At 51.3% G+C, this 19,946-nt stretch overlaps 1 protein-coding gene across 3 annotated transcripts in view; it reads left to right on the top strand.

Moving 5' to 3' along the window:
• The window catches only part of Wnk2 (WNK lysine deficient protein kinase 2), a 112,336-nt gene extending 94,389 nt beyond the window's left edge, over positions 1-17,947 (top strand). The window contains exons 23-29 of one of the 3 annotated variants that reach the window (XM_051170973.1): positions 1,438-1,652; positions 2,558-2,728; positions 3,500-3,598; positions 9,286-9,330; positions 10,792-11,030; positions 14,992-15,103; positions 17,743-17,947. In XM_051170973.1, coding sequence (XP_051026930.1) covers positions 1,438-1,652; positions 2,558-2,728; positions 3,500-3,598; positions 9,286-9,330; positions 10,792-11,030; positions 14,992-15,103; positions 17,743-17,768 — 907 coding nt within the window. In that variant the 3' untranslated portion in view covers positions 17,769-17,947. Of the gene's footprint in view, positions 1-1,437; positions 1,653-2,557; positions 2,729-3,499; positions 3,599-9,285; positions 9,331-10,791; positions 11,031-14,991; positions 15,375-17,742 lie in introns of those variants that run through there. The other 2 variants (XM_051170966.1, XM_051170984.1) reach the window with 2 other exon arrangements.
• The last annotated feature ends 1,999 nt before the right edge of the window (positions 17,948-19,946 follow it).

Below are 19,946 nucleotides of genomic sequence, written 5' to 3'. Positions count from 1 at the left end.
AGAAAAATCACTTCCGTTTGGCGTTTATTGATTGGTTCGTGTGTGTCTGTGTGTATACTGGTATGTGTCAGTGTGCATGTGTGCATGCACACCCACATGTATGCATGCACACCCACATGTATGCATGCACACCCACATGTATGTAGATGAAGAGTTCAGAGAGGTCAAGAACAGGTGTCTCAGTCACTTCCCACCTTGGCTTTTAGACAGGGACTCTCACTGAACCTGGGGTTCACAAATGTGTCTAGACTGCCAGGCCAGGAAGCCGCAGGAATCTTCCTGTCTCCTCCTCCACAGTGCTGGGATTATAGGTGTGCCTTGCATAGCAGGCATTTTGCTAATTAGGCCTTTGATTTTTTTTTTTTCAATTATTTTAGAGATCTATGCTCAACACCTGTCCTATAATCCCACTACTCTGGAGGCAGAGCTAAAAGATCGCTGAAAGTTCAAGACTAGCCTAGGCTACAAACTGAGCCCCAGGCCAGCCAGGGGCTCATAGAGAAACCCTGCCTGAAAACAAACGATTGCCACTATTGAAGATACAGGAGGAAGAGTAGAACTTATCTTCTCATTTTCAACTTCGAAAAAACACCGTTTTTCCAACAGAAGAGATGGAAGACATGGCTGGGCTCCATGTTGGGGTGGTAGCAAGCCTCCTAACTGCAGCGAAGTTCAGCTCCTGCTACTGCAGAATAGCAAAGGAGGTGGCCCAGCAGGGGGCCACTGCATCCTTCCCTTCAGCTGTCCTGCAGCCTGCACTGCCCACGCCCTGTTCTGTCAGCAGTCCATCTGCCTTCCACCGGCACCATAAGCATGGCAGTAGTCCTCTGCAGTAGATCCAGTGGAACTATGCATCAGTCACAAGTCTCATGCCCTGCCTTTCTCTAAGGCATCTTCCCGCTTCCTTGTTTGCCTTTCATGGGGGAAATAAAGCACCTTGCCCTAACAGAGACAGGCTAGCTGCGCACAGTGCACACACCTATAATCCCAGCACTTGGGAGAAGCAGGAGAATCATGATTCCAAGCTCATGTTTGGCTACATAGCAAATTTGAGGCCAGCCTTGGGAATATGAGACCCTGTCTGAGAGAGAGACAGAGACAGAGAGAGAGACAGAGAGACAGAGACAGAGAGAGACAAAGGGAGGTAGTCTTGTCTTGGTTCCAGATATATACTGATTTTCTCTATCTGCGCTGATTGCAAGCAGGGGTGTAGGTGTGGAATAAGGCTTCCTTGCCTATTGAGACAACTGGTCCTGAACTGGATGTCTGAAAACTTGACCCATGCCATTGAGCATCGTCCTTCATCTTGTCCCTACCCGGCCTAGATGGTGCCACTGAAAGCCTGCGGATAAGGAGGACAGCACTCCTTGTTCCCGCGGCCTAGCCCTTCCCCCACACAGAAAACCCACCTGCCCTGCCTCCTTTCTTCTGCTTCAGGCACCTGAAGGAAATCTCTGAGCTACAGAGCCAGCAGAAGCAGGAGATCGAAGCCCTGTACCGACGCCTGGGCAAGCCACTCCCTCCCAATGTGGGGTTCTTCCACACAGCACCCCCTATGGGCCGCAGGAGAAAAACCAGCAAGAGCAAATTGAAGGCTGGCAAGCTGCTGAACCCCCTGGTGCAACAGCTCAAGGTCGTGGCTTCCAGCACAGGTCTGCTGCTTCTAGGGGAGGGCTGTACCTGGGCTGAGGAGGAGGGGGGTGCCAGGGGACCCCAAGTTATCCTCAGAGGCTGGTTCTGGGTTGGTGTAATATCTCCAAACTTGGAAGAGTGTGAGGTTTTCTTTTTCCTTTTCCTGAAGCTGAGAGTCTACAAGCCTCCACACTAGTGCCGGGTGGAAAGGCCTGTGGGAGGATAGGAGCTGCATGGAGCCAGGCCTTGGCCCCATGTGGACAGGGGGAGCCACTTCTGGGCCACGTTGCACCTAGGAATTCCCAGGGCCCTCCATCCCTGCTCCTATGTGCAGGATACAGCCTGCGATGGAAGTCACTGCTCTCTGGCACTATCACTCAGATGCACATTGGCCCCTGCTCACTGGGTATTAGGTGGCTGCCTTTGTGGGCTGTTCTCCAAGCCTTGCAATAGTGGTGCCCAGGCCCTGGTGCTGCAGAGGCACCTTTTGCATGTTGGGGTTCCTTTGAGGTCCTAAAGCTGTGCTGCCGGGTACACTCTGATGGGGGAGGATCCATGAACCCCAATCTCCAAACTCCCTAATTGTAAGCCACCTACAAAGTGTACAAGTGAGGCAAATCTAGTGCCAAAGCTAAGGGGGGGCTCTGCAGTGACACGTGCAAAAGCCACTTTGAGCCCACATCCATTACCTGCCATTTACTTGCACAACATAGGTCTGGCATGGCACTGGGACTTGGTAAAGCGGGGGATACTGTCTTTGGCCCCAGCACATCAGACCAGGAGCTTGTCTGTATACTGGTTTTCTACAGGAAACTCAACTTCCCTAAGGTCACCCAGCAGAGAACAGGAAGGAAACCCAGCCATACCCTTCCCTGCCCAGTGGCGCCTCATGGTGCCTGTCACCTCTTCTCCCCCCCTCGCCCAGGTCATTTGTCTGACTCCAGCAGAGGCCCTCCCACTAAGGACCCTGCCCACGCCAGCACGCCCCCGGGCACCAAGGCAGTTCAGACCCAGCAGCCCTGCTCCGTCCGGGCCTCCCTGTCCACAGACATCTGCTCCGGTTTAGCCAGTGATGGAGGCGGAGCGCGTGGCCAAGGTGATTTCCAGCTTGCCTGTCTCCAAGCATGTGCCAGCCACGTAGGGCCTCAGTGGTGTTCCAGGAGCAAGCCTGTGTGTGTAGCGGGGGCCAGGGCTACAGCTAAGGCTGCTTAGCAACTTTATAAAAACAAAAACAAAAACAGAAGTAAAGGTGTAGTCTTTGGATACAAAGAATGGAATTGTCCCGCCATGTAAGCGGCTCAGAGGCAGGTGATGGGTTCGCTAAAGTGGACCTCAGGAAGTGGCCATGATCAGGAGGGATCAGCCCAATGGCTGGGAAGGGGCGGGGCCTGGCATCTTGCTGTGTTCTGCGATGCCTGTTCCTAGGCCCTGGCTACCCTGCCCTGCCCGCTTCCCACAGCAGAGCCAGACGGTGCTAAGCACCGGGGTCCTTCCAAAGTCCACGGGACGGCTAGGGGCCAAGGGCTCAGATCTCAGGCTGGGATGTCTGCTCATCACTGCTGTGGACGGCAGCAGCTGCTCGATAAGGCGCTTTCCTGTCCTCACCATCTCTGTCCAGAGAAATCATGGTGACTGATAAAGGTGCCCCACCTGCCCCACCCCCTCCCCCTCCGGGCCGCTTCTCTTCTGTTCCTACCGTTGCCTCCTCCCATTCTGTGGTCAGTGGCTTTGGTGCTTGGGCTGGGCTAGATGGAGCCGTGGATGTTAAGTGACGAGGCTGGTGTGGCTGTTGGTGTGGAGGAGGAATCGAAGCAACCTGTACTTGATAAGTGTCTTTCTGTTTTCTTCCCTTTATATTCATTTGCAGGCTGGACGGTTTACCACCCAACGTCTGAGAGAGGGGCCTATAAGTCTAGTAGCAAGCCTCGTGCTCGATTCCTCAGTGGACCCGTATCTGTGTCCATCTGTCTGTATTTGTTCTTTTGTATTTTCCCACCTCCTAGCCCTTGGTTTCTCCCCTCCCCGCCCCGTCTTCATTACCTCTCATACATTTCATAGGATGCCACTCTAACCCCTTGAAGTCACCTCCATGTAGAAGGTGGACCCCACAAGCCTTTCCCATTGCATATAGTGTCCATAGTCAGCTCCACACAGCTGTGTGCATGCTCTTGGCTGCATCCGGGCACCAAGATCATGTGCAACAGCATGCCTACCTCTGCCACAGCCCCTCCCCAACACATGCCAGGGCATTCTGCACCCCTCCCATCACCTCATTTATTTTCTTTTCTTATGTTGGACGTAGTTTTCTTTTCTGTTGCAATTGTGGCCAGTGAACATGTCTGCCATTTCCTAGTTCCAATGACAACAAAAAGACAACCCCAGCCTTCTCCAGATACCCAGTGTGTCACACATGTACCTGGACTCCCACTACATGCATGTAGCAGACTTATACGGCCCTAATGTCCCTGGAGGGTGTAGGGCCAACACCCAGCACCCAGCCCTGTCTCCACCCTCTTTCCCCATTCCCTGCATGGGGAGATGCTAAGAATGTGCTTCAGGGGTGTCTGGGGTACAGACCAGTGGCCCAGCACTTGCCTAGCATGCAAAAGGAAGGCCCTGGGTGCCATCCCCTGTACTGCAAAACAAAGAACTTGCTCCAAATGGGGCTTCCTTGTCCTCAACCCCACCATACAGGGAAGGCTAGTCCCCTCTGCCATCTCTCCCCACCCTCTGCTCACTCCAACTCAAAAAGATGACTAGACCCCTGCCCCATTCCACATAGCTCTTAAACTGGAGCCTGCATCCTGCCTGGGTCCTAGCTCCCTCCCACCCAGCTGGAGCACTCTGCTCCCTAAGTCTTCAGCCAGCCCATGGGACATTAGAAATGAAGCTCCTCCAACTAAGACCAGACTCAGACCCAGTGCCAGCCTCCCTCACATACCCTGGGACTTGCTTTTAGTGCCCAGGCGTGCTCACCTGCTGGGACAGACTCACCCTGGTGGCGATTGGTTTTGAACCCTCACACAGATTGGCAAATCAATCCAAAGCTGTGGAGCTTTTAGGGTTTTTTTTTTTTTGTGTGTGTGTGTGTTTTGTTTTGTTTTTTAATAGAAAAAAAAGTAGAGCTTTTTGACAATTGGATTGGAGATGCTGGTTTGGGGCACATGGCTTTTTGCTTGTACAATAAAGATACATTGTGCTTGTGGGGACCCAGAGACCATGTCTGTGGTAGGTGGCCATTGTCATCCCCTACTCCTTGCATCAGAGGCCCACAGTAGGTCATCCTTCTCCAGGTGGATAGGTCGAGGGCACATGGCTATGTGGAAGTGCCAGGGGCTCCTCGACATCTTCTCCTCTGTTCAGTAGTCTGCCTGTTTGTGGCGCAGTAACATCTAGCTTTCAGTGTGTCTCTCCAGCTTCTGGTCAATTGTTGAGTTGAGGATGAGAAGGGCTGGAGGGCTTCCTCTGTGCGTCCCTCACCTGTTCCCATCTGCCAGCCCCATTCTGGCTTCTGCTTGCCTGAGGCCTTTCCTGCTGTGCCTGGGGGTTGGGGAGGGGTGGGGATGACACAAACAACTCACAGGAGGATGGACACCAGGTGTGACAGCACCTGGAACTCTGGGTACGGTCTGTTCCTCGGGGCAGAGCACATGACAGTTTGTCACAGTGACGACAGGAATATCTGAGCAGCCTTGCCTGGGTGGTTTCAGGTACAGTGTTGCCTGCATGTGGTTTGTTGGTCTGTAGCCTGGCCTACCAAGCCAGGCTGGCCTGGCTCAGCATTCTGTGGCCCCCACATATTCTCAAGTGGCTGCCAGGCAGAGGCCAGGCAAGTCCTACTCTGGTGTCTCTCATTGTGATGCATAGTAGGGAGAGTCTTGTGCCAGCCCGTTCCATGGACATGAAGTCCCCAAAGCCCTTTTATCCTTTATGTTGCTGGTCTCTGAGCTTTAGGGATCTGGGGATCTCACTAAGATGTCCATTTGTCTGTCTGTGTAATGGTTTCTGGGTAAACTGCAGAGTGTCCTCAAGAGGAGAAGTAAAGCCTGTGAGAATAGAGCATAGACTATGGGGAATGAGGACAAGAGGTGGAAGGATGGAGCCTGACCGAGGGGCTGAGAGGAGAGAGGGCTTTCTGGGCTGAGTGTATAGGTGGCTGGTAAGGTGCTACAGTATGCTTATCTCTGTGAAACCGTGTGACCAGGGGTGACCTTGGTCAAACCTAGAGTATCAGGTCATGGCTGGAGGACCTGTCTCTGGTGGAGCCAGGCAGAGCACTAGAGGGCTGCCCTACCGTACAGGGAGGGGCACATGCAGGCAACACAACACCTGAAACCACCTGGCCAAGGCTGCTCAGATATTCCTGTGATCACTGAGACGAGGGCTGGGTGGAGATGGGTCATGGATGGAAAGACCTTGTCTTAGTCAGTGTTCTGGTGCTGGGAAGAGACACCATAACCACTGAAACCCTTATAAAACAGGGCATTTCATGGGGGTAGCTTATAGTTTCAGAGTTATCATGGCAGGGGACATAGCGGCACACTGGAGAAGTAGCTGAGAGTTCTATGTCCAGATTGACAGGCAGCAGAAAGAGCCACTGGGCCTGGTTTGGGCTTTTGAAACCTCAAAGGCCATCTCTAGTGACACATTTCCTCTAACAGGGCCACAGCTACTCCAACGAGGCCACAGCTACTCCAACAAGGCCACACCTCCTAACCCTTCTCAAGCAGTGCCACTCTCTGATGACTAAGCAGTCAAATATATGAGCCTACAGGGGCCGTTCTCATTTCAGACCACCACAGGCCTCCAAGGAGTACGGACCCTAGATCAGTTCCTTCTCCCAGCCTGGGCAAGGTCCTGGCACAGTCTCAGTGACTCACTTGCATGTCCCTGTCTGTGGTAAACAATGGCACTTGGGCCACCGTGCTTGTCCTAAGGAACAATATCCATGGAACGGAGCAGGAGAGTTGTAAGCCGGAACCCAGGGCCACACATGGGCTTCTGTTGGTGAGAAACCGTGGGTACAACCTACTAGGATAGTTCTTTTGTGTCCAACCCATGCTCAGGCAGCCATGAGCACCTCTTGCTTCTTGCTGTGCCGTAAGAAACATGAAGTCTCATGATATGTCGTCACCTCATCCTGTCCTCATTTGCCTCAAGTCTGGCTACCCCTCCCTCCCCCTGCCAGCTTCCGATTCTTTTTCATCTCTTACTGGTGGTGAGAGAGAGTCCAGTGAGGTCCCCCAACAGGGCATACAGGAGACCCCGTCTAGACTGTAGCCTAGGCTTACCACTGAGGGCTGTGAAAGCAGTAGCTCCAGGCTCTGTACGACCCAGGGCTATGTAGTTCAAGGCCAAGTAAACCACCACCCTGCACTCAACTAAGGCATCTTGTTTCTGAGCTGATGCTTCATGGGTAGTTTTTAGTTATTTTCTCCGCTTGAGAATAAGATTGTCTCTAACAGAAACAGCTCCGGGGGTATTTTGACCTTTGATGCTGGGGATGGGCTAAAGGTGAAGTGTTAGCAGTCTGTAGTTAGAACCAGCTGATTGGAGGCTGGGATGGGGCTGAGCCATCTGGGCTGGCTATAGAGGACACTGAGCAGGAGCTACCTGGTACCAGGAGGGCTGAGTCCCTGAGGAGACCTGTTCTTGTGACCCTCATCAGTATTTGAATACTGAGATGTAAAGAACAGAGGTGAGGATTTGCCCCAGGCTGGAGCCACTCTAAGTCTCTCTCAGCCTGCACTGTACACCTGCCATGCTTGAGAAGTCCTTGTTGGCAGCTGAAGTCCTGAGGGTGCTGCCTGTAGGACTGTGGAGAGTAGGACACGCAGCCCAGCAGCTGTGCATGGTTTGAACCATCTCATGATGCAGGGACCTCACTGCAAGGGCAGGTGGGGTGTCCAGGGAGACCAGGATGGGACTGGTTGAAACCATCCTGCCTCTGGCTGGTTTGATCTACTCACCTAGTGCTGTCCTGAGGAGCAGGAGACTGCCATTGCCTATCCTGGCACAGTACAGGTAGGGGCCAAATCTGTTCATCAGACACCAGGCAGAGGTGCTGTTTGTGGTCTATCGAGAGCCATGTAGGACTATGCAGGGCTTGAACGCGTGGCACTGGGTGCTCCTCTGAGTCTCTGCACCAAGTACTGCCAGAGAGCAGTGTGGCCTTAGCATTGACATAGAATGACAAACGCTGATTTGTCTGGAGGCTGGTGCTGTGTACTCTGGTCATCTGAGGCCAGGCCAGAAGGGAAGGGATATGGAGGATGGGAGCTGATGGCCCTGGTCACCTGAGTCTGGGATTTGGGAAGGCCAGCTATAATAACCAGTCCATCTGGCATTCTACCCAGTATGACACTAGCCCGGACTGAGTCCTGCCCTTTTCCCTCCAAAAGCAGCTGCCCAAGATCCCATCTCCACAACACACGTTGTCTTCCAGGTTCCTGCTGCTCATCTCCCTTTCTTCCAGTTTGAAAATTGAATTACTCAGCAAGATACCTCATCTTCCCCACTACAGCCTAGGCATACAGAACAAACTAAAATCACTAAGTCCATTGCAGCTGGGCTCTAGGTCCAATACATACATTGTGGGCTGAGCTCTGGCCAAGGGGTAGCCAGCAATTCATGCACTATCCCTCAGGGCAAGATTATCAGCCATTCCAGAGAAGTTGTTAAGTGTTCAGATTCCCCAAACCTCGAGACTGGCTAACTTGTGAGAGCACCCTCCTCCCGGGGCACAGGGGGGTCTAGGGGCTGGAGTACAGACCTGCTGTGCTAGTGTGACTTTGCCAAGTGGCCTTGGGGAAGTCTGAGCTTTTCCTTGCCAGTTATAGCTCCCAGAGTGGCAGCACCTGCTGTAGCCTAGGCTGGCCCTGGGTTCCTAGGTTACTACACTCCTCTAGACTCTGCCAGATGTCACATTCTGTGTTTTACACCTGACCCCAGACAGACTCAGGGCAGTGGGGCTAGAGCTGTTTAATGGTGGTCCAGTAAGGATGTTTCCCGCTCCTGGGGAAGGTGAGCCGGTAGGAAAGAGACATGTGTCTCCCCAAATCCACCCCAGCCCCAAGACAGGCTCTTTAATATTCCTGCTAGGTGCCCCTGTCTGACCTGGTCCAAGGCAGCCATCTGGGATCCAGAATTGGCCTCAGACCTACAAAACAATGTATCTTTTTGCACTTGGAAAACCTCTGGTGGCTTTGGTGGCCAACTCAGGCTGAGCCTGGCTCCATTCGGGGACCCCATGGCTGACTTTCAGTGGGTTCCCCTGCCTCAACCATTGGGGCTCCCAAAGGCCTGGCATTTGAAACCCAAACAGTGTGCTTTGCAAATTTTTTTGGTTTGTTTTTGTTCTTCTTTTTTCTTTCTCTTTTTCTGGAATATGCTTTTAGAGACAAAACACTTCTCCCTGAAGCTTGGGGCTTGCCCTGGCACCTCTACCTCCTCAGCGAAGCCCCTGAGAGCCTGCACATGAACTCTGGGGACGTCACCCCATTCTCCCAGGCCAGGCTGGCCTCCCTTTCTGACTGCTGCCTGTGTCTGTCCCTCCCTGCACACTGATGACTTTTGCTTACATGTGGTAGCGTGATCGGTGTGTTCTGTTCTGCCTAACCCTGTGGTCTTGTGTCCTTTGTTCTTCCCTTACAGGGTCAGCCCTGAAGCGTCTCTGCCTAGGCAAAGAACACAGCAGTAGTAATTATCTGGGTTTTTTTTTTACCCCCTTTGTCCCCTCTCATCGCATGGGCTTTGTCGTGGCTAGCGCGCATCGGGGCCTCCCACGGAAGTGTGGCCTGCTCTGCCCTTGACCCACAGGGCTCTGCTTTGCTTCTGCCTGTCTGGATAGCCATTCCCTCCCAGCTCCTCTTTGTGTCTTCATGGCTCCTACAATTTGTGTCATCTTGCCAGTCACCTCTTAATAGGCCTGTCCTTCTCCACGGTATCCATAATGTGGTACCGTTTATTAATTGGATCCTTTTCCAAAACCTTAGGTGGCAGCGTTTCTTTGACGTGCTAATGATGAGTGCTTCCCCCAAGGAGAGATACCAAGGCTTAATGGGTATTAGTCAACCTGGGACGGACACACACACACACACACACACACACACACACACACACACACACACACACACCTTAGTTCTTTATTGTCTTTTTATTTCTTTAATTCCCCGCCCCCTTTTGTCCGGCTGACACCCTCATGTTGCAATAGCTGTGTGTTGAGTCTCATCACTAACGTGTAACCCTTTGTCTGTGCTTTCCCATCACTGGCCACTAAAGTTCACTACATTTTGGAACAGCTTGTTTGAAGAGATGGTCATTAGCTGTTTGGGGTTTTTGTTGTTGTTTTGTTTTGTTTTGTTTTGAGGGGTGTATAAACATTGGCTTATTCAAAATTGGTAGGTGGAAGTATAAATAGGGAGGGAAGGAGGGGAGGAGATGGTTTAGCAAGTCCCGTGTTGGCCGTAGAAACAACGTCTCATAGAGCAACTGAGCTCTCTAGTGTGAGAGCGGCTTCTGCCCCCTGCCTCCCAGCATCACCTAGCAATGGCATGGAGGGTGTGGAGCCTGCCCGAGGGACTCTAGGTATGGAATCTTTTGTTACCACCTTCCCAAATGCTCTGATAAGAAAGGGCACCATTCCTTATCCTCAGTTCCAAACTACTAAGCAATTAAAACGCACAAGAACACCGTGAGCAGTCTGTCCAGGGGGCTGGAAGGCTGGTGGTGGCAGAGAGTGCTCTGAGAACCTCACCCTGTCCCTGGGATGCCAGTGCCCATGTGTGGCTGGCTATGGCATGTATGTGTCTGGCTGTGCTATGAACTACCCATGCTCTCACATGTGAGTCTAATGGGGCATGCAGTGGTGGGCCTATGGTGGACACTTAACGGAGACTGCCGGCTGCTCAGGGTCCTCTTCCCTGGGCCTGGCTTAAGAAACAAGTGATGGCTTCCTGGCACAGCCCAGTCACCCATAGCCATAGCCTGCACCAGGCGACAAAGCCTTTGGATGCAGACCGCCTCTTGAAGCAAGGTGTTGCTTGGCCAGAGTGAGGCCATTGATTGTCCCAGCCATCATGTGAGAATGACTGCGGCCAGCCTGTCGGTGTGTTGGGTGAGTGTGTGGCGTCACCAATCCTGGCCTATATGACTCCCCAGGGTCTTCCACCAGCAGCCTGGCCCCAGGGCCTGAGCCAGGTCCCCAGCCCACCCTGCACGTCCAGGCACAGGTGAACAACAGCAACAACAAGAAAGGCACCTTCACGGATGATCTGCACAAGCTGGTGGACGAGTGGACGACGAAGACGGTGGGGGCGGCGCAACTGAAGCCCACGCTCAACCAGCTGAAGCAGACGCAGAAGCTGCATGACATGGAGGCCTCTGGCGAGCCACGGGCTGTGAGTGAGCATGGGCACTGGCTCTGCTGGGCAGGGGGGAGAAACATGGTAGGCATGGTGGCTGTGGCCATGAGCCCTTACCAGAGTCCTATGTGCCAGATGGCCATCATGCTAAGTATTGGCTTTCATGATCAGGGTCTGTCTTCTCCAAAAGGATTAGGCCTTTGCCCCTGTGATGACTTGGAGGTGAGGGTGACTTTCTGTGGTCCTTGTGACCAGTAGGGGACAGGTTGAGTCTGTGACTCCAGAACTCAGGTACAGCAGGATCCCTGAGCTAGAGAGCCCAAAGTCTGCCCACACCCTCATTGTGGACAGAGACACCTCCATCTGCGTTATGACCATCTGTCTCCAGGCTGTAGAAAGGGCAGGTGAACTCCTCACTCTTAAGTGACAGCTGCATGCAAGTGGGGCCAACATGGGCAGGGCAAGTAGCCCACCCATGCAGGCCTTGGCACGTATTAAGATTTTTGGTAGAGCTAGCTGTAGTGTTCCTACTTCTCCGGCTTTCTGGGGGAGTTTGTGGAAGATTTGTGTCATTTCTACTTTCAATGACTCATGTGCGGTTCATGGGTAAATCCATCTGGGCTGACGTATCTTGTGGGTATTGTTTTTACTGTAGAAAGCATCCCTCTGTGAACTTGTGTTTTGGAACTTTTCAAACACACAAGGGAATTGGGGTCTGCAGTGAACATCACGTGCTGCCGCCTACACTGCAGGTGATGCTGGCGCATCTCGCACACGCTGCCATCTCTCGGAGGAAGGCTTGCCCAGGAATCCTGCTTCTTTTCGAGTTCTAACACCATTTGGCTGTTCTGTCTTATCTTGACAGTCTTGTCAATTTTTGCTTCCCTGGTAATTGCTACCTCATCCCTAAATTCGCCTAAACTTCCAAATCGGTTTGGTGGCAGTTTGATCGCTGTAGTATGTCTTGTTGCAGTGTGCGTGACCCCCAGCTGAGTATCATTCCTAGCATTGGTGATTTCTGCCTCCCCACTTCTTTCTATGTACCTCTTTCTGTCTCTGTCTTCCTCTGTGTCTGTCCTTCCTTCCCTCCCTTCCTGCCTTTTGTCCTTATCTCTTAAGGCTTTGTTAATTTCATGATCCATTTTAAAGAAATAGTTCTGGGGCTGGAGAGAGGGCTCAGCAGTTAAAAGCACTGTCTGCTCATCCAGAAGTCCTGAGTTCAATTACCAGCAACCACATGGTGGCTCACAATCATCTATACTGGGATCTGATGCCTTCCTCTGGCATGCAGGTGTACATGAAGATAGAGCACTCATATACATAAATAAATCTTTTTTTAAAAAACTATATTATCTTTGATGGTACCCTTTGTTATGTATCTCATTCATTTCTAACTCATTTATTTCTGTTTCTGGCTTGACATTCTCTAGAAAGATTCTTAGGGTTGATTGTGAACACTCAGTGGCAGAGTGTTTGCCTAGTGTTGTTACTGAGGACCCTCGGTTGGGTCCCCCAGCACTAGAGTCAAAAAGAAAAACTTTTTAAACTGGTGAGGCCACCGATTCCAGCATTTCTAACTCTTGCAGAGAACCTAAGGTCAGTTCCCAGCACCCATGTCTGGAGGCTTATAATTGCTCCAGAGTATCTGGGCCTTCTTCTGGGCCTCATAAACATCTGCACACGTGTGCGCACGTGCGCGTGTGCGCACACAAATCTTTTTTTTTTTTTTTTTAAACAAAGCTTTTTATTAAAGGTCTCAGCCAAACTTTTTTGTTTTTTGTTTTTCGAGACAGGGTTTCTCTGTGTAGCCTTGGCTGTCCTAGACTGTCTTTGTTGACCAGGCTAGCCTCGAACTCACAGCAATCCACCCGCCTCTGCTCTGCTTCCCAAGTGCTGGGATTAAAGGCATGCACCACCATGCCTGGCTCAGCCAAACTTTTCAATGGTGTATCCTATTTACACTGGATCTTCTGGTTTCTTGATCTCTTTTTCTTTTAGCTTTGCTCCTTGGTTCCTTATCTTGCCTTGTGAGGTTTTAATGATATGAAGCACATTGTATTTGAAAAATTGTAAAAATAATTTGAGATCTAGACATATTTTTTGTCTTGATTGCCTTTGGGTACATGTTCTTGTTTTTAACAGGCATCTTCGATAAAGTGTCCAGTCAGAGTTATTAACCATTTAAAAGTTGGCTTATCTCTCTCCTTATTTCACCTTCCCTTTTTTGAAACAGGCTCTCTCTCACTGAGCCTGGTGCTCACCAATTAGATAGGCTGTGGCCAGTGAGCTGCCGCCACCACCACACCGGGGTGTAGGGGCTAGGAGTCTGAACTCAGCTCCTCATGCTTATGCACAGAAACTCTCTTTTTTTATTGACTTGTTTGTTTGTTTGTTTGTTTGTTTTTGAGACAGGGTTTCTCTGTATAGCCTTGGCTGTCCTAGACTCGCTTTGTAGTCCAGGCTGGCCTCGAACTTACAGTGATCCGCCTACCTCTGCCTCCCAAGTGCTGGGATTAAAGGCATGTGCCACCACACCCAGCTTGCGCAGGAGCTCTTATAGCACCCTCTTTTACTTTCTTAGAGGTGAGCATGAAATAGAAGAGGTTTTGTTTGTTTGTTTCTATTTTAGCTTTTGTCAGAATTTTAACTGTTCTATGAGCCATTGTGTATCTTCCTGTCCTGCCATTGCCTTACTTTGGCCTCATTAAGCTTCTTATTTGGAGGGATAGGACATCTGTTGAACTTCCGGAGCCTCTTGGGTTTTTTTTTTTTTTTTTCTGGGTCTTAAATGTTTGCTGGTCTTAGGTAATCCACTGGAGTTTCTCTTGGCAGTGGATTAAGTCTGTCAATGAACTGGATACATTTATGCTATTACCAGTCTTGAGTGTTCACGTGAACTTGGCATCTGTTTCTTTACATGTCTGTAGGGTGTTAATATCTTTCAGTCAATTCATCCCAAGGTGGTTGATGATTGGGAGTGCTGTCCTAAATTGCACAGTCATCTCCCAGTTGTATGTTTCTAGTATGTAAATATGTGACTGGTTCTTGTACCTTGAAGCATATGGTCCTGCTAAAGTGGCTTGTTCAGCCATTCCTGTGGGTGTCTGTACACGTAGTCTTGTCATCTGCAGATATTCGGTTTTTTCTTTTCTTGCCTCCCTTGCGTGGGTCCCCTTGCAGTGTTGTTTGGAAGCATGAAGGAGCCTAGGGCAGGGGGAGTGCCTAATACTACCCCCTCTGCAGGTACAGCTGCTGGCCCCATGGAGACCTTCAGTGCTGAGAATGCCTTCTGTAAAGGGTGCGGGAGTTGATGAGTCTCCACCCTGCCTTGTGTTGAGAACACTGGCTAGGGTGTGTGTTGTCTGTGTGTTTGTGGTACTGGGGAGAGAAGCCAGGGCCTCGTGTGTCCTTGGCAAGTACCAGTATAGCCTTTCCAGTGGGGCTTCTCCTGGAGTGAGGTGCAGTCAAGCCCACAGGACTGTGGTGTTAAACCTTTTATATTTAGTGTCTTCAGTTTCCCAACTATTGTGTTTAGGATGCTGCGGGCTGCCAGTTCTTGCTATCTCTTGCTGTAATCATATCCAGTTCTGTCTTCAGGGGAGCTGGTTCTGGAAGCCATTAACTGCTCTTTTCCCTGCCTCTAAGGCCAACACACCTGGCTAAGAGTACAGAGGGCTGCCGCAGCTCCTGCTCCCACATGCCTCCAAGGCTGCTGTTGTTGCATAGTGTTACTAGGGCCATCAAACCAGATGCCATGGTGTCAGCTGGGTAGGAGTGAATGGGTCACTTCTATGCCCTTCCACACCCTGCAGATTCTGCCCCAAACCTGCTCTGGCTTGTGGGACAGCTGGAGCTTATGGCCCACAGGTACCTAGGCCTTGGTATAGTGAGCAAGGGAAGGGAGGGCAACCGCTTCCCATGGCGACACTTGGACTACACAGGGAGATGAACTGACTGCAGCCCTCTTTGCCTTCCTCTTTGTTTCTGTGTTTCACAGACAACTGTGCCTCGAGCAGGAGTGGGGACACCGTGTTTGGCCCCGGCACCCGGCCCTCTGTCTACCACAGCCATTCCTGGAGCCACCCCAGCCCTGCCTGTGCCCATACCAGGTACTGCCCACTCCAGTGTCTCCGGCCCCCCTTGTGCACTGCCTCTGAGTCAATATGAAGGCCTGCTCCCTGTTCCTGTGTCTTGGGGGCCCTGGGTGGCCTCAGGGAACCCACAGGAGTCTTGGGGCAGTCAGAGCCCCACTCAGGTCCCTATGCTGCCAGTGTTCCTACCGCCACCTGTTACCAGCACGCCGGGCCCCCGGCTGCACATCACGTAGCCCTCTGCCCTGCCCTTGGCCAAATGGAACACTCCGAAGTGTGTGGAAGAATCCAGTTGTGGCTTGGCCTCCTCGTGGTTCCTCCATATGGGCCCAGGGCACAGAGACCCAGCCCCCGAGGGGCATGAGGGCAGCAAGACATTTCCCCTGCTGCCTCAGATCCCGTCACTCTTAGGTTCCTGCAGTCTACACAGGCGTCTTCACACCCATTGCCTGTCCTTGATTGAGGATTAGAACCTTGTCATCCCCCTGCAGCAGCCCAGTGCCTTGAATCCCAGCTTTTCTGTTTCCTGATGGAAACACATGTTTTAAAAGGCAGCAAAGGTGGATTTCATTATAGTTGGCAGTGCATTGGTGTCTCCACTGTGTTATGTGACAGGGATGAGAATGGGGTACAAATACGAAACTGATAGCTAGTTCTAGTGTAGATGCCTTCTTAAAAACAGAAACTAGAGTGAAGACTGACAATGGGACCTTGCACATGCTGGATGAGCCCAGCTCAGCCCTTGATAGAGTGAGGTGACGTGGGTGTCTTCAGTAACAGAGCCACAGGGCCCACCTGAAGGTGCTCTCCCAGTGAGAAGCATCAGCAGCTTTGCTGAGCCGACCTGCAAGGACCCTGCCAGGTGAATAAATGCCCTGATAGCCAGCAGGCTGTTGTTAACACCATACAGACAAGTGCCACCTTTTAGCTCAGGGGTCCCCACTCACTTTCTTCCTTTTCCATGGTTTTCACAGAGGCCTGTGCTCTGCCCACCCCGCCCTGCAAATTCCTCTCCAGGCCAGCCTACTGAGGGGCGGAGCATTTCTGGAGGTTTCCATGACACTTGTCCTGGGTGTGGGGGGGCGGGGAGGGAGATAAACGCCCCTTGACTCCCTCTGGGTGAATGTTTTATATGCCTCCAGTTGGAGGGTGGGCTGCCTGGGGTGACCCTGCTGTGAACTGTACAGTTCAGCTCTACTCATGAGAACCAGCTAAATTATTTTGGTTTAAATACACTATTCCATCAATTCAGTTAGAATTGAATTTTCAGAGGACTGTGCAGATAGTTCTGCCAGGCCACTATCCTGCAATAAGAGATTTCTGTTCTCTGTCTGGTCCAAGCACCACACAGGCCCACTTAGTGAAGTGGAGTCTGCATCCTCTTGCTCCTCTTGCACCCAAGTCCTTTCCTACTGTGACAATGCTAGTGGCATGGGGTCCCCATGAGACTGTACATGCGAAGGAGAAAAATAAAAGTTTGCTTGAAAATACTGTGAAATGGCAGCTTTTTTCTTGCCCTCTATTCATTATCAAAGCTCTACTGACTGGCCTTGTGGAAGATTAGGTATGGGTGGTTTTGGTGGGCCTGTTGTAGCCTCTGCTTGGAGCCAGCAGCCATACATCCTGTACCCCGGAGGACAGAGCTCATAGGGCTGGGAGACTAGAGCCAAGCCTCTGATGGGGTCACCTGTCTCCCAGCACTGCACTTGCTGAGTGTGGCCTGGCCCCTCTGTCACCAGGCTGTTAGTGCTAGCTTGGTATTGCAGCCTACTCTTGCAGGCTTTTGGCTGGGATGCAAGGCACTATATATATATCTGCATTGCTTTCAGAAGTGCAGGTAGAACGGGTGAGTCCCACAGAAGGCAGACTGCATTTCCACTCCTGTCACAGCTGGCACTAGGTCCTAGAAAACCCAGTTTGTATGAGTCATAGGAACTCCTGGTCACCCCTCTGTTGTGGTTGGTGGGACTTCTCTTTCAGGCTCTTGGACTTGTTGAGTAAAGTTAGGCAAGGGCCAACCAAGGTCGTATGAGAGATACTGGCTTTCCTGGGAAGCCCAGGGCATTATGAAAGGTGATGGTTCAGGGAGAGGACTTGCCCTATGGTGGTCTAGCAAGCCTTTTGTGGACAGCCTTGTGTGTGTTCACCGTAGACCTGGTTCTGACAACATGAGGCCCAGCCTGCTGCGGGTGACTGTCTCAAGACATAGCACAAAGAGGCTCCAGGCTTGTTCAGACCCCTGCAGCTGTGTCACTGCGCCTCCCTCATCTTGACACTGGCCCTGTGTAGAAGCAGAAGCTGAGGGTCACTTTTTTTCTCCCAGGGCTCCAAGGGGAGCTCAATTCAGAATAACAGTCCAGCGGAATAGGGGTAAAGCCTGGTCTTTCTGGGCTTAAGTGGTCATTGTTGAGTGCCTGGCTGCTCTTTGAACATATGCAGGTGGCAGTCAGCCAACCTTTAGAGAACAAGCTACCGGACAATGCATAGTCACATCCTAGCATGGCTCTGACCTCACCATTCTACCTTTGTTTTAGTAGCTCTTGGGTAGGGGCCAGGTGCCTAGGCAGGGCTATGTGCATGGGCATCAGGGCCCAGCCTTAGGTGAGAGGCCAGTGCCTCCGAGGCCTGTAGTGAGCTGTGGCCATTTTGTTTTCTAGATCCTGAGAGTGAGAAACCCGACTGAGCCGGCCTCTACACCAGGCCCACACTGCATCATCCAGGCGAAGAAGTGACAGACGCCAGGGCAGCCACTCCTCTAGTCCACTCACGCTGTTTTGTAACCACTTTCTAACCATTTTTTTAATTCACAATTGGAAACACAAATGTAATGCAAGAATAAAACATATTTTGGGGGAGACAGGACTTGGGTATTTCAAACTTCCTCCTTTCCAGTGGTCCCCTGGCCAGGCAGGAGACGCATGTAAAGAGTGAGGGGAGGGGCCAACCCGTTCTCCACAAAGCCCTAGAGCCCCAGCACCCAGTTCCCCTTCTCAGGCACAGACTCGAGGCCCCTTTTGCTTACACAGCTCCATGTCACATGGTCTTTTCTCTGTCCCAAGGAGACCAAAGTCTTCTACCCCCATCAAAGGAAGATCATCATAAAGGTCTGAGAGTGATCCTCCTTTCCAGAGCCTGTGGGTGCCCTCAGGGAAAGAAACCAGCCAACATGGGATCTGAAGCCTCTTCGGGGTAGAGGATGGGACCACCAGATCCAGGGAGAGCTATGTTCTCCCATGGTGGGGTATGTCCAAAGCTCACCCAAAAAGCAGGGAACCAGGCCAGGGAGGTGACTCAGTAAAATACTTGCCCTCTGTTCAATCCTCAGGACATATATATCTATTTGTGTCCAGTATGGTGGCCTACACTTGTGATCACAGTACTATGGAGGTACAAACAGGAGGATGCCTGGAACCCTCTGGAAATCCAGCCTAGCCTACCTGGAGAGTTTCAAGCCCATGAGAGACAATGGTCTCAGACAGGCAGGCAGGCCTAGGGAAATGATTCAGTGGGGGACATGCTCACTTGTGCAGGGCAGATCCCTGGCACTTGCTGGTCATCCAGTTGACCTCAAGTGCTGAACCACAGGTTCAGTGAGAGGCCTGTCTGAATAAATAAAGAGGGGAGCCACAGAGACAGAAAACAAGAGTTGACCCCTGACCCCACAAGTTCACCATCACACACATGCACACACACAAACACACCATATACACGAGAGGTGGACAGCACCTGAGGAACCACACCTGGCATCGTCCTCTGACCTCTACACACATGCATACATGTGCACATGCACCCTCAAAGAAGCGTCAGCAACCTTGGAGTTGTCTTCACAGGGGAAAAAAAAAACATGCTGTGCAAAGAATTTACACAGCCTGGCCCTGCCCACAGGAATGGGTCTGGGACAGAGATCCTAAGGTTTTGAACATTAAAGCATGACAAAGCTGTGTTCAGGTGGTGGTAGTCTCTAGCTGTGCATGGGAGCAAGTGTTAGCAGCTGCACTTCAATGCTTCCTCTAGCCAAGCATGGGTGATGCTCCCAACACCTAGACTTTGTCATCACCAGAGATCACAGAATCTGCTATGACATTAAGGGAATTGCCAACATCTCAAGCTGTCACATCCATCATGACCAAGGGCTCAGCCCCTGGGATGTAAAGTGTGCCTCGGAGGTCTAGTTGATTCTCTATGACCCAGGAAGAGCTAGACATGCGGAGCTTCAAACTCCCCCAAGACCCTCAGCAGCTGAAGTCATGAGATTCCATATCTGTTTCAAGCACACAAGTAACCTGGTGCCCTAGACTTGGAAGCCCAGCCTTGAGTTGTAGGAGACAATGGCAAATGGTGCCTTAGTCATCCAGGGATACCATATGAAATGCTGTAGACTGCTTAGCTCACTTGTGCCTCTCTCACAGTTCCAGAGACTGGAACATCCAAGGTCAAGTAGCTACGCAGTAGGTTAAATTGTAGAGCTTCTCTCTTGGCTTCTACATAATACCTATCTTGGCCCCCATGACCTCTTTTTGTGCACAGAAATATTCTATTTGTGCTCCCTGTGAGATATTAGTCATAGAAGATGAGGCCCACTCTTTTTTTTTTTTTTAAATAAATTTCAAGATTTTCACTTCATTAAAAATGTAGAAACATAGTAGCATCATTTGATAGCTCTTTACCATCACCATGTAAAAGTAGTTCAAGGATTCTACTCTTCCCCCCCCCCCCCAAGCTAGGGTTTCTCAGTGTAGCCTAGGCTGTCCTGGACTCACTTTTTAGACCAGGCTGGCCTTGAACTCACATCTATCCACCTGCCTCTGCCTCCCGAGTGCTGGGATTAAAGGCGTGCGCCACCACGCCCAGCTAAGGATTC

The sequence above is a fragment of the Acomys russatus genome, chromosome 3 (genome assembly GCF_903995435.1).
Source record: "Acomys russatus chromosome 3, mAcoRus1.1, whole genome shotgun sequence".
NCBI lineage: Eukaryota > Metazoa > Chordata > Mammalia > Rodentia > Muridae > Acomys > Acomys russatus.
This window is presented reverse-complemented; position numbering and strand designations above follow the sequence as displayed.